This window comes from Pyxicephalus adspersus, chromosome 1, assembly GCF_032062135.1.
Source record: "Pyxicephalus adspersus chromosome 1, UCB_Pads_2.0, whole genome shotgun sequence".
Lineage (NCBI taxonomy): Eukaryota > Metazoa > Chordata > Amphibia > Anura > Pyxicephalidae > Pyxicephalus > Pyxicephalus adspersus.
This window is the reverse complement of record NC_092858.1, coordinates 148,964,119-148,979,392: the sequence shown is the minus strand read 5'-3', so window position 1 is coordinate 148,979,392 and position 15,274 is coordinate 148,964,119. Positions and strand designations below refer to the sequence as shown.

General features: G+C 41.4%; 1 protein-coding gene across 1 annotated transcript in view; it reads right to left on the bottom strand.

Moving 5' to 3' along the window:
• ABR (ABR activator of RhoGEF and GTPase) overlaps positions 1-14,920 on the bottom strand; it is a 243,946-nt gene extending 229,026 nt beyond the window's left edge. Inside the window, exon 1 of the mRNA XM_072417685.1 lies at positions 14,339-14,920. Coding sequence (XP_072273786.1) covers positions 14,339-14,813 — 475 coding nt within the window. The 5' untranslated portion in view covers positions 14,814-14,920. The remainder of the gene's footprint in view (positions 1-14,338) is intronic.
• Positions 14,921-15,274: the final 354 nt, after the last annotated feature.

Sequence of the window (15,274 nt, the reverse complement as noted above, 5' to 3'; positions counted from 1 at the left end):
TATCTCAGTACTTTGCATTCAGTCAGTGAATGTTCAGAAATGTCTGAAGACTTCACCTGCTCAGCTGGATAGAAAATTAAATGTAAAATCCTGAGCCTTTGCCTTTTTTTACTGCCCTAATGTCAGATGTGGAGTTGTGAAACTGTTACTCAATTATTCCTTAGAAGTCATTACAAAGTCAGGTTCAGCCCAAAAGGAAAAATGATTTGTGATCATCAGATGAAAACAATAATGAGGTGCCCGTGATGAAAAAAGCATTAGATGACAGATGAGTAGCAAGACAGATTAAAAGAATAATTTTTACCCTTTCAGTGGTTATTGACAGATTTATTATTTCACATGTATTCTTTTTTTACATTTTCTGAATATCTAAAAATCATACAAATCTAACAACACTATTACCATTATTTATTGGCTTCAAAAATTGTGTCATCTGGACAATAAAATGAACCTAATGAATGCTGGATGGATGGACACCATTATACGGCTTTGCAACAGCCACATAGCTGGCTATATAGCAGTTCTTATGGGGACAAATTGCCACTGGAATCCCAAAGAGATAAAATTGTAAAGATGGATTTCACCAGTATTCATACAAACCTGTATGTTTGTTTTTGGAACTGGCCTTTAAGCTATGAGCACACATATGAGGATTCTCATTGATATGAATGATGGTGCTGGTCTTGGGAGAGAATTAATGGATCTGTTAAAGATGAACTAAACTCAATGGACAAAACAAAAAAAATACACTTACCTTCAATCCTGCAGTGGATACGATCAGTCCGAAGGTCTCATTCATTGGGTCCCGCGTCGTCCCGACATCTGTCATTGGGCTGGCGCTCCAGGCTACATCACCTGACCCAGGCACGAGATCGGGTAACGTAGTTGGGGGAAAAAACCTGCCGATCTCACTGCGGATTCTGGGACGACACGGGACCCGATGGAAGAGACCGACGGACTGATCGACTGCACTGCGGGATTGAAGGTAACTGTATTTTTTTTTTTTTGTTGTTGTTTTGGCCTTTTTTGAGTTTACTTCCTCTTTAAGTAGATTTTATTGTATAGTAAGATTACTCAACATTGCTTAAGTTCTTGTCGCATGCAACTTGTGGGCAGGATGGTTGGCTCAGATGTTAGCACTCTGGCCTTTGCAGCAGAGTTTTTACGTTCTCCCCATGTTTGCGTGGCTTTCCTCTGGGCACTCCGGTTTCATGTAGTTAGGTTAATTGATTTACCCTCAAAAATTGTCCTCAGACTATAGTAATGACATATGACTAGGGTAGGGAAATTAGATTGTGATCCCCTTTGAGGGACAATTAGTGTCATGATTATGGACTTTGTAGAGCACTGCATAACATGATGGCGCTATATAAATACTTTGTAATAATAATATTAATTGGTTCCCCTTGTAGAACTGTGTCTTTGGCTGAAGAAACATTTATAGTCATGGAACTAGAAGTCTTCTGTCATCAGTAGCTTTTGCTCGCACCGTGCTTGTGTTTCTCAATCATGTAATCACAATGATAGCTGATCATATTCATCACATGGGTTTGTTTACAAAACAAACCTTTAGGCTCAGCTATCAATGTATTTTGCACGGAGAAGCGCAATAACTGCTGAAAGGAAGCAAAAAATATATATATACACACTCTTACTTAGTTTCCCCTGCACGGGCCTTAATGTTTTCATTCAGGATACAAATGTGGTTTGTCAGCAGTAAGAACTGCATAGGAACCTAGGGGACTGATTTCTGGAAGGGACAGTTTCCAAGCAGATTCTTTGGGGAGTAAAGCTTTCTTCAGGAAATAGTAAAATAATTAGGATAGTGACAGTTGATTTGAGTAAGCCCTAGGCATCAACAATAAATGCACAACACATCTATAACATAAAAATATGTGTTTGTTCAACACTAACTTTCCAGCAACAATTTCACCTAAAAGATTATAAACACCCAACTTTTATCCACTTCCTGACATATGTATGCTCTCCAAAGATGGTGGTTACCCCACTTCAGATTGCGTGTCCTTCTTATGTACACTCCCCAGAGCTTTCATCCAATATAAAGGCTATTATTAATAATAATAATAATAATAATATCATTCAACATACTTTCTTATAGAGAGGGGAACATCCCTTTCTTTGCTAAAAGATGGCCGTCAGTCCAAGGCTTGTCTCAGAGCAAGGTTCTTGAGGGTTACAATAGTTTACAATCTTAATTTTTATTAAATCAGCCTCTTGTAATTTCCATTGTAAGAATATGTAACAAGAAAGACACCCTTTTTGGGAGACAGATGGAATAGTGTTACTCTATAACAGGAAGGACATGAGGAATCCAAAAAGAACCTCCATGGCAGGGTACTAGGTATTAAATGAATCATAGCCACAGAAAATGCCGATAACCTTTCCTTCATCAAGAAACCAATAGACAATTCATCCCAACAGCATCTCATATTACCCAAAGTTTCAGTGAAGAGGGGACTGCACTCTATGCTGCTCAAATATTCATATTTATTTACAGAAAACAGCACCTTTTAACCACCATAGTATGCAAAAGATGAATACAGAAACGAAAAGATGAAACCCCCTAATATTAGGTTGTGACTTCCTGTGATTTAAGGCACCTTGATTTTCAGGCCTTTCAAGCAATGATTCACTGTCACTGAGAAGCCCTCCTGACATCAGCGTTCATTTACTTACATGAGAAACCGTAAGGGAATTTATGAATTAAATGTAAACCCCCTACACTACACTGTATAAAGAACAGATCATTAGATAGATTTTTAATGTTAAGTGAATGCATGCTAAGTAGTACTTATGCACATCTAACATCTCTCAGAAAGATCATTTCCCTGACAATGCCTTCTTCTGCCTTCCTCTCCATACATACAGAGCCATGTTTTGTCAGCTATTATTCAAGGTCGCCATAATTATTAAACAGTATTTATATAGCGACAACAAATTGCAAATGACAGACAGATACAGACAGTGACATAGGAGGAGGGGAGGACCCTGCCCAGAAGAGCTTGCAATCTAAAAGGTGGGGGAAGATCCACTTCCTAAGGCTAGGTACACACATTCAATAGTTCTCGTCCGATAATCAGCTCAGGGCCAATATTGGACGAGAATCTTGCATGTGTACAGCGCTCATCGTCCGAACAACCGTCCTGGTGTATTTACGGACGACGAACAATCACAATGCAAATGAAGGGGGGAGAGCGCAGCGGGGCTCCGCTCTGTCATTCTCCCCCTCCCCTCTCCATAGAACACTGCTGTATGTACAACACTCGTTCATGCATCGTGCAGTCGTTAGTCGTTGGAAAGGATCATGAAAGATCCTTTCCAACGTCAAAATTTTTGCACGTGTCTACATAGCTTAAGACTGACATGCTTGCTTAGAGTAGACACAATCATGGTAATTCTAGTGTCTGTGCAGAGTTTGTGGCTTTTATCTAAAACACATCCTTTAGTTTGTACCAGTAGCAGAATAATCAATGTGACATTAAAGCCCTGCTCCGGGCTAGCAGCTGATTGCACAAATGGGATTCATATTGTGGGCAGCATGGTGGCTCAGTGGTTAGCACTCTGGCCTTTGCAGCACTAGGTCCCAGGTTTGAATCTTGGCCAGGACATTATCTGCATGGAGTTTGCAGGTTCTCCCGGGGGAACACCGTGAGTCCCCTCGAGAGACAGCTAATGAGAACACTATGTACTTTGCACAACGCAGCATAATATGTTGGCTCTATATAAATACTGTATAATAATATAGTTGACTGTATAACCTGCCAAATGATTCATATTTCTGCACATCCAGTTCTATGATTTACAAAGCACTAACTGGCAGGTGACCTTATTCCACCCAGCTGCCGTTCAGTAACACTTACAGGTTTCTTTCCAGCTTGTAACTGGACAGTGAAAGGAGATGATGCAGGCTGATAAACTCATCACTGACACTTCTATCTGAATGCTCCTTGCAAAGCAGCACACCATACTGTCTTTTTGTTCTGCTTCTCCTTACTTAAGCCTATGTTCTTGTTTACAGTGCAAACAGAGGCTAATACCAGGTTAAATTCTAGCACTTACATTACTTAAATGAAAAAGAATATGTTAATACAAACAGAAGTGCACTATGTCTTCCTACTGGAGTTTATCCCTTAGATTTCCATCCAACATAAAAAAAATAGCTAAGGGTAGAGTAAAGTTAAACTACCACAAGTTTTATGTTCTGAACACTCATCTAGACAAAAATGAGAAATAATTCAATGGCTGCCTATTGGCAACAAGGAATGTTTTTTACGTCTCATTTACATTTTTTTGCCATGCTCTTTTTCCCACACATTGGCCACACGATTTGCACAACAAAAGGCTAAATTCATGACACAATCATCAAGCATCAAGCACACATGAAAGAGGAATCTGTATTTCTCCTCTGCAACTGCCTACACACTGCCTGACCATCCAGGAACCATTTTTTAAGAGACAAATACATCTCTGGTTGTATCTACTCACTGAGAAGGAACTTACTTTGAAAAAAGAGAAGCTCTGACCTTTAGGTACAGAATAAAATTTCTTTAATTAGTACAACTTCTTATAGGGACCCTTATACAAAGGCCCTTATAATGAACAGTATCTGCATATAGTCTGTTGCAGAAATGGGGAACTGTAGAAGCCAAGACGCAATTTAAACCAATAAATAGGAGCAGTGGTAACTAACTGTACATTTATCTCTATGCATGGATATATGGTATAGCAGTATATCCTTTATACAAGAAAAAAAATATAAAATATCTTTCTACCTAACCTGGAACTTCTGACAATCTACAAGTCAAAGCCATGGAAAGGATGATCTAGGGAGAAGCATACAACCACGTGTGTACCCTGGGACACTTCGGCTAGGTACACATGTGCAATATTTGTCATTAGAAAACGAACGACTAACGACAAATCAACCATTATTCATGATTAATTTGAATGTACATGCTGTAATGATACGTTCAAATATAATCCACTAAAAATATGCACACACTAGATACGTTCGTTTGAGAATAATCCACGATCAGTGAAGGACCATACACACAATAGATAGCGAACCATCATCACCCCAAACGGATCCGCCAGGACGGTCGTTTGTTTCTGGCGACAATCCTCGTTCATCGGTGTCGTTGGCCAGTCGTTGTGCACTTTTTTGTCAATGATTATTGAACAATCAGTTTGTTTTCAATGACAATTAGTGCACATGTGTACGTAGCCTTAGCCTATTCTGGTTACCCATGAATACAAATTGTGACTACAGTTCAGGTGGCCCAGCAAGATTTATTGAACCAGGGAAATACCTGTCTATGGAGACACACACTCCAAGTATGTATTCCAGAACCCTCAACCTATTCTTGTGATCTTTTAATATGGAAGATCACTATATTGTGGTAGCTATATATTTCAGGGCTCAACAGAAGATTTGCCCCATGTTACATAATACTAGGTATGTGTGGAAGCTTTAGTCATTCCCTGGAAATTAACTCTGTTAAAAAAAAAAAACTTGTAACTGCAGCTTCTCATCAAAAATGAAAAATGAAGCGTAAACAGGACAATCCAGTGATAGCGATATCTTATATGGCTCATAGTGGTTCATTTCCGTTTTGGTCACAATGTTTTTTTTTTTCCAACGCATTCAGGAAATTACGATCAGATTGCAAATCTTTCACACATTGAAAATCTGCAAAAGATGGAGCTACATGGACTTTATGTTTGACATGTTCCTTATGATTTGGAGTTTTAGGCGGGCATGTCTGGCTTAAACTACCTGTTTGTTTGGTTCTCTTTCTTTGCCATAGCCAGAATCGTAGATTTGTGATGTAATTAACATTATACAAATTTTATTTGGAGAAATAAGATAATTATCATAAATAAATAACTCCAAATAAAGAGAATCTTAAATGAATAAATAATAACCCCCAAGAACAATAGCAAGAGTAGCCACAGAATTTAGATATGTAAAGAATTCAAGTGCAAAGTTCCTCGAGCAGCAGCTTCCATTCAAGAGGGGGCACGGTACTATCCATGGCGAGCACGCATGCGCATCATTGTTATGTAAGCGCATCATTCCGGAAAACAGTTAGGGCACAGCGTGCCCACCCCACTACACCCCTGCTTGAGGTACAGATAGGTTTTGAATTCTTTTAGTGAAGTACAAAAAACACACAGACTGATCCTATAAGAAGTTTATTTGCCCTCCGTACACTTCCTAGGTTACTTCAAACGGTTTTTAAGCCTACAAGTTCTTATCCTAAGCTACATACACACTCTGGATTTCTAGGACAGTAGAACAAAGGATTGCTGAACACACAGACACGCTGTGTCCTCTGCCTTAGGTGGTTGTCCCTGGTCAGTCATTAGTACATAGGTATCGTAGTGATATAGTGACATTACTCTGCATAACTTTTATCACTCACATAGGTAGAGCATTGTTCTCATAGTTTTATAGCCTTGTATTAGGCAAATATGATTGATCCGTCTAAATACAGTATATCATTAGTTATAAAACCAATTGTCAATTGAAAATAATAAAGCTACATATAAACTCTATTAATATTATTATTATTATTATACATGCTGTACAAAGTCCATAGTCGTGACAAGCCAATTAATCTAACTGCATGTTTTTGGGATGTGGGAGGAAACCGGAGTACCTGGAGGAAACCCACACAGACACGGGGAGAACCTGCAAACTCCATGCAGATTGTATCCTGCAAACTACAACACATTGTATCACCTTAGGGTGGAAGTTCAAAGCAAACAGGAAACCTAAAAATACAGGTCTAATATAGGTCACAAGCACCCATCAATGACTTATGAAGGTTTTTAAATAGTAAATAAATCTCACTTTGATATTAAATTTTGGTCAATGGGCCAGACGTGAAGTCCATTGACAGAGGTTCTTACTGTGTGCACATACATTACTATGCAGGTAATATCACATTTTCACATGCTTGATGTTTCACATTTCTATATTTTGCATTACATATATAGCTTTTATACAACTATGTGTGGGCAGCACGGTGGCTCAGGGGTTAGCACTCCAGCCTTTGCAGCGCTAAGTCCCAGGTTCAATCCCCAGCCAGGACATTATCTGCATGGAGTTTGCAGGTTCTCCCCGTGTCTGCGTGGGTTTCCTCCGTGTACTCCGGTTTCCTCCCACATCCCAAAAAACATGCAGTTAGGTTACCTGACTTCCTAACAATTGACCTTAGACTATAATAATCACATATGACTATGGTAGGTACATTAGATTGTGAGCTCTTTTGAGGGACAGTTAGTGACATGACTATGTACAGCGCTGCGTAATATGATGGCGCTATATAAATACTGTATAATAATAATAATAACTAGGCAGGTTCTCTAAAAAGCCTAAACATAAACCAATGCAAAAAGAGCTATTTGGTCATTTGTATTATTTAGCAGATTTCCTTTTGGTTCCTTTTACCCTACCTGCCTCACCATAAGCTCTGGTTATATGTCCGCCCTAAACCATAACCCTTTTCCACAGAACCCATTAATATTATTAACTTGTATTTGTACAGAGCGGGCTTATTATGGAGTCTAAAGTCATGTGACTAGTGTCCCTCAAAAATCACAAATGTCACAAATGTCCCTACTGTAGTTATAAGTCACTAACAGAGTCTAGGGCCAATTTTTGGGGGAAGCCAAATAATCAAACTGCATGGTTTTGGAATGTGGTTCAGACAGTCAGGCTGGGGATGAGAAGTAGTGGAGGTTTAGCGGCTCACTCGTGAAACCAGTGCAAGGCAGCCCTGTTTCTGTCACCATGCAGGAAGGTTTCGGCCGTGCGGTGGAAAACCGCTTCTTGATGACTGTGACCCCTTGGATCTCCTGTATCATGTATCCATTGAGATTAGCAAGCACAGGAGAAAAGGGGAATCAGCTGCCAAAAAATTAGCTAACCAAAAAGGGAACAAGAAGGAATCTCAAAAGGACAGAAAGGTTCCGTTTTTTGCTGCCCAGAAGCGTGCTCCAAAGCAAACTGGAGGGCCTAGAGGAAATCCAAATAAATATGGGGTGAACAAACAAATTTCATGCAGATAGTGTCCTGGTCGAGGTTCCAGCACCATACTGATGATGGCCAAGAAAACAGCGGTATGCAGGTTGTGTTTATGGTACTTTAATATATTTACCACATTATTGTATATTTGCTATGAATTCCTGGTGCCCAGTGATCAACAGGAACCAGGGCAGAAAATAATACTTTTATGATTTATTTTATTCTATAGAAATAACCTCTTATTGGCTGGATTGGTTATGGAAGAGATGACATGCTAACGCTGCCTCTTTTTGTGAAAGCTCTGACGTAGCCATGAACAAGTCCAGGGCCATGTTTATAAAAAGGCTCTGCTGTGCCTCTTCCCCTAGGGATTTTATTAAAATGCCCCCCCCCCAAACAAAAAGACAACATAAACAGTGATTTCAAATAGACTGCAAGGCTTTAAAAAATATATTTGATATTGCAGTTTCCTTTGAATAATTTAAAACACCACAAGATTGTCAACACAATTCCACACTTGTCATCAATGGCTGCCTACCAAGGTCCATGGTTCATTTCCTTTTCTGCATGTGCCAATGAATGTGTCACGCCCGTCTTCTGTGACTTCCACCCACTCCACTGCCAAATATCAGGCATAGTTTGCCTCACCCAAACATGAACTGAAGCTGCTTCCATTCACATGGCCTTTTCTTGAAAACAACAAGCTGAGATATAAAGCATAATATTATGATCCAAATGACCGAGTGTGAAGAAATATGCTATGATCATCAAATGTATGACAAGAAAGTTACCACTATAGTTATGTTATTGTGGAACTAAACATTAGAAATTATGAAAGCAGGCAGGTTGTCTATTGCAGAAGGGACAGGTGATGTTTCTTCTGCAATAAAATAAACATACCTGCCTGTTTGCAACATTTAAAATATGCTCACCTCTCCTTGCTCTGACATTGGCCACCTTGCTTGCCCAGGCCTGATTGACAGAACTGCCGAACATGCACGTGCTAGTTAATATATTTCCGGCAGTCAGGCATGCCTGGAATCATACACATGCACAGCTCAGTGTACATTAAAGAAGAAACTGTAAACAGGCAGAAATGTATTCTTTTATTGCAGAAGGGACAGAATCAGTCCATTCTGCAATAACCAACCTGCCTGCTAACAATTTTAATGTATAGTTCTGCTTTAAAGTACTTCTGTAACAAACCTGGGCATTTCAAAGTGAGCATATGATGAAAAAAAACACACTAAGGTTTCCACATCATAATCAGTAGATCCAGTCATACATATAGCCAAGTACTGTGAAACCAACAGTTTGTCCTACCCCAGATGTTTTACAAATGTCTTTATTTGTGCTTTAATGTGGTGATTGACCTCAAGCAATACCAAAGATTGTCAGGGGGAAAAGGATTATGGTGACTTTTACAGGAAAAAAATCTAAATCTGCAAGATGCCTTTATCTCGGGAATTACAGATTGTTCTATTAAGCTGTTCTATTGAACTTAATATCTGTTGTTTTTCTACACTTTCTCAATTTCCTAGGTTTTTGATGAGTTTACCTTAAAGCCCAACTCCAGCTTGAGCAAAAGAAGTAAAGAATACATTCTGCTGGAGATGTGTTGGTGCAAGAGGTACAATATCACACGCTTTAGTCTTGTTTAATTCTTAGGCCTTTTTGGGTTTGGGATATTATCCAACAAATTACACACTGTCATGTTCCAGATGATCCAGCTTTTCTTGCTTCACCATATTGATTGTTTAATAAAGTCCTACAAAAGTTTAGCAGTAGGACATTTGGTAAATGTGGCCAGGTCCCCCTCTACTGTGGATGAGTCTAACCTACATCCATGCCACTGACTAGAGTTTCTTTTCTACATGGTTCTGTTGTAAAACAGTTCTCCAGACTAGGTTTGTTATCTATCCCAGGCTGGATTTGTCTAATCGCCCTTTATGAAAGTTTGTGTTTTTTCATTACTGATCACATGAGTAATGTAAAATGTTATTTTTGCTTCTTCTCCCAGCTTTCCTCCCTTGTCCCTAACTTGTGTGTGTTTGTGGTTACTCCCCCCTACACACAATGTTTATATTTGATGTTCACTTTTTTGGTTTTGACACTTTGTTATAGCTCTTGTCTATTATTTTGTAAAATGCAATTTGCTTAATGAATAAAATAAAAAAAAAAGAATGCACTGCTCAGTAATTTTTTTTTTTTAAAAAGCCGGCTACTCTGGCTACAATACTTACCCTATCCCAGCAAAGTCCCCTGCAGACTCACCTGCTCAGGGGCCCATCCTAGAAAAATACTACATAGAGAAGTGCTACATCTTTTCGTGGTGAAATCTGTCCACCACCAGTGAAGAGGGTGAAAATGACATTTCTGCACCAGATGAAAACAAAACTAGAACACGGGCATCTATACTGATGTTTTTGGATGCAGCAAAAGTTTTGTGCATGGAACAGAAGAGTGGGAGGAATACGGAGAAGAGGTTAAGTTGTGTAAGTTGTCATCATTTAACGTGCCAGCCAGTCAGGACGATTGTGCATTTACTTACGTTACAAAGACATAGTCTATTACCCATCATACCAAACATGACAAAGTGTGCGATTAAGCGTTAGAAAGACCCTGGACTTTGGCCAAAATTATGCAAATCCCAGGGAATGCCCTACTTCTGACTGCATTGGTTTCCTAAGTAACTGCATGAATGAAGAGGTTTCCATCCTCCAAACAACTTCAGAGCGGAAGAAAGAACAGTAGGAGACAGACTGGGCCGTGGTCCCAGACAGGATTCTCCGCTCTGCCAGGCAGTAACCTGCAGCAAGATGTGATTCGATGTCAAATGCCCGCAATACAAGCATGAGCCAACAGCCATACGGATAAATTACCAGGACAAACGTGTGCTATATTCTAAAAAGAACACCAAAGAGTTAGGAAGAAGCACCAGCTAGGTGAAAGGCCTATTTTTTATTAAAAAGTAAAAGTAAACCCTTACATAAAGGCATTCACTCTGCTAAAGCACTGTGCAAAATACACTTTTTCTTTTATTATAAGAGTACAACTAAAAGCTTATATATAGAAAAGTCTAAACAAGCACCAAATTAGTTTCCTGTGTTATGCACAAGACTTATAAACAGAAACTTTCTATAACTTTCCTGACTGAACTAAATCCTTCTTCATTTGTGTCTCACATGCTCCCCCTCCCAGACACTGCAGGTGACAGTGGAGGGTTTTAGAAGCAGTGCTGTCAAGCAAGAAAGCAGTAGGCGGGGCTGGGCATGGCCAGGTGATGACTGACAACTGTGTTGAGTGACAACTCCCTAATGATTGCAGCAGTATCGCTGCCGCCCCATTATTAAACAGTATTAATATAGCGCCAACATGTTACGCAACGTTGTACATTAAACAAGGTTTGCAAATGACAGACAGAAACAGACACACAGGAGGAGGAGAGGGGACGTAGCATAGGAAGCTACACTGTTTGGGCTTCAATGGCAGGATCAAAGGTATTTTGCAGACTAAGGGAAAACTACAAGTGCAGATGCACTTACTGTAAATTAAAGTGTCACAGCACTAGCAATATCAGACACTTTTTATTTGTTTCCTATTTTGTATGTGCTACATCTCAGTGCTGCAGATTTCCTTCAGGCTTTATACAACCACCCTAGGCACAAAAAGTGAATTTACATCTTTACCTAACACCCAAATCAATACCCCTGCCTGGGGTGAATGTTATACTGCAAAGAAACAAGGGGGTTTAAATAAAAAAAAAATGAAGTTTTCTACTTCCTGCATAGATTTACCCTAACGTTTAATGTGGTCACTGAGCAGGAAGTAAGCAAGGGGACAGAAGGCAATTAAAGGGAATCTGCCTGAGGGAATTACAGGGGTGCCACCACTGACCTATTTTACAGCTGTCAGCTGACTCTGGTTTCAATATTCTCCGAGTCATTAAACTGGAGAAATACTACAAACCCCGAATGAAGTCAGAGCTTGATTTGCATACTTGTTCCACATCTGGGCCTCAGAAAATACTGAAACCCAAATGTAACAGGCTGGAGCAGTATTACTCAATCTTTAACATGGGGGAAACTCTTAAAATAACTTTTTAGGTCTTGGGGGAACCCCCTGCTATGATTACTATATCCACATCTCACCATTAGTACGGTGGTCAGGAGGATGAATGCCTCTTATATTGCTGGCCAGTGAGAAGAATGTCTTCGGTCATAGGTAACCAAAAATTGGTGTCAGTGCTAACTGAGAGGTACAAATTACTTTTTGCTCCAGCAACCTCTGGAGGAACCCTGGCTGAGAAACCCTGGGCTAGAGATTAGCAAAGAACAGGCAAGGACCGGACATTAAATAAAGCAATATTGCCATATGGGGACATTATGATGTGGCCATTTTAAAGTCCCCAAATTCAAATTTTCGCCTCCTGGTAAGTTAAGGAACACATGGGCACTGCACACAGGCACTGCACACAAGTGTGACTTGTCCAATGATTTTAGTGCTCACCACTGTGGAACACATTGGTGGACAGAAGCCGTAGATCAGGCGACTTGTATTGCGGACTTTACAGAAGGAGGTTGCAGTCAGATTTCCAGCAATGAAGTCACGGCTTCACACAAGGCTTCCACCTCCTTTATATTCCTTCTCCGTGCACTCCGGAACAATCACAATCTCCACTATGAAAGGACTACAAAACCAGGGACACAACCACTTTTTATCTCCTTTTGTTGCCTTCTGAAGGACAAATCCGGCCAGTGACAGCTTTGTATGAATAGCACACATGCCTGGATTGTTTTATATTCTCAGGAAAGAAACAGCAATAAAGAAACCAAAAACAATTCTGCTTCAGGTTACTTTCTTTTCTGCCACAGTACACATTGATACTTCAACATATTTATAGCACAACTTTCACAAAAAAAAAAGAAAATCCTTCCATCCTTCCACAAACTGATCACAGTGAATCCTGCGTTGTCTCGGCTTCATTCATCTTTCTGGCGTTCCCCATTCTATCCAGCGCGGTCACCTTTTTCTTCCAAGTTCTTTGAATCTCTTGATCTTGCACAGCACAGGTATGATATCGGGCCATGTTTTTTTCCTGCAATTGTATAAATAATATAAAGCAGGAAAGCCTATTGATGACCCATGCCCGGCCCATGCACAGAAGTGACGAGACGTATGCTCAACAGAAGTCTTTATAGCCGTGGCAATGACAACAGAAGAAGAGGGGGCTCCCCAAAATGTGAGAAAAAAACACATTTATTCCATTATATAAAAGAGAAGCCTCCTTTCTATATGATGTTACAACTGGGATGACAGGTCCTCTTTACATGGAATGTATTCATTAAGAGATTACAACCTGGCAGTGCTGCAGTTTCACAATGATTTGTTCACACGCAGGAAACTACTACTACAACTATCACTTTCTATTGTCATTTACTCATGATTCACACAACATTGCACAGTGTGTGCCCATTCCTGAGACTGCCGGGATCTGGGAATCCTTCAAGCAGCTGCCACCTCCTATGGTGATCACCTAAATCAGGCCACACAATGGGGTCTATTATTTAAGCAGGGAATCTACCATTCACTGGTGGGGAATCTTCCAGGTCCATGTGGGTCAATGGAATTCACTGATTCTCCACCAGGGAATGTGTCAGTAAATGTCAATTAGAAGTAATCCTCCTAATCATTGGATGTCTTTATGTTCTGGAAACATATCTATGACTGGGGGAGGTGAACAACGTTGTCACTTTCTGGTCATGTGGTGAATACAGAGATGGAGGGATTATCACCTACAGGAGGATCTGAAATGTGCGGCATGCTTTGTGATTACAAATCTTCTTCTATATCCTCCCTGTCACCGTCCTACACGTACTGATAACTAATTACTGCTCCCAGCCAGTCTATATACAAATGTCTGATCAGAACACAGAACAGGAAAGATTTGGGAGGGGGGGGGTCATCTAATTTTATCATTAGTGCTAACTACAACTTTACAGTCAGAGATAACATGACCAATCACACACAAGCCTTATGTCACATGATGGAGGGATCACATGTACAGCTAAACAGCAACCAGGGCATGGAGCTTCCAGACATCTCTGGACTAGAAAGTGCAAAACAGCAACCCCCCCTATATATACATCATGTCAGTGTATACCCCCCCCCATATATATGTCATGTCATTGTATACTCCCACATATATATGTCATGACAGTGTATGTCCCTCCCCCACGGTATATGTCGGTGCCCCTCCCCCACGGTGTATGTCGGTGCCGGTACCTATGGAGTCTTCGTCCTCCCGGTCGGAGCTCAGGTATCCGTTGCTGGCTCTGTCCGGTGAGCGGGGTGTGGGGGAGTCTCCCCCCGGTACTCGGAGCCGGTCTCCCCGGATTCCCCTGCACGGCTCCCCCAGGCTGCTCAGCAGGTTGCTCAGGACGAAGCTCTCGGTTTTGCCCTCGGGGTCCTGGAAGTCCCGGTCTGTTGGGGGCCCCCGGACTGTCACCTTCCTGGGGGGCGTTGGGGGGGGCACCTTGGAGCGCTGGCGGGGGACGGGCCTGGCCCGGGACAGGGCGCTCTCCAGGTACAGCACTTTGAATTTCTCCCCGGCCAGCGCTCGTTGCAGCGTCTTCAGCTTCTCCCTGCAGCGCTCCAGCTCCCGCCGCATATCATCCACCGAGCTGAGCTCCATCACCGGAGCCTCCTCACCCGGGAACTCCGCCCGCCAGTGCTGCTCGAACTCCTGGGGGTCCCACATGGTGCACCTGAGGGGGGGTCCCGTCCTGATCACGTGTCCGCTCAGCAGTCCCCCCAATCACACAGCGCGGAGCCCCACCATCCCGACACTGCAAAACTTTCTTCCGAATGGTGGGCGGGGCGAGCGGGTGTAACGTCACAGCAGCCTATCCGAATACAGATGGGCGGGGCTAGGTTGGAAGACATAGCTATCAGTGTCTAGGTGCTGTGCACGGGGCGGGGCTAAGCCGGGGATAATGGCAGAGCAGGTAATCCTGCCCAGGGTACCCACCGACTGTAAGATCAGCATCACACTAATATATTCCCATTGCTACTATATATACAGCTACATTCTGCATTACAAAACACCAATCTGTACTTATTAAAGGAATCATTCACTGGCTCTATGATAGGAAGATATTATTCTGCTGCAGGCAGATGGAGACATGTCCTCAGTCTCTTCTTCCACATGGACCCAACTGT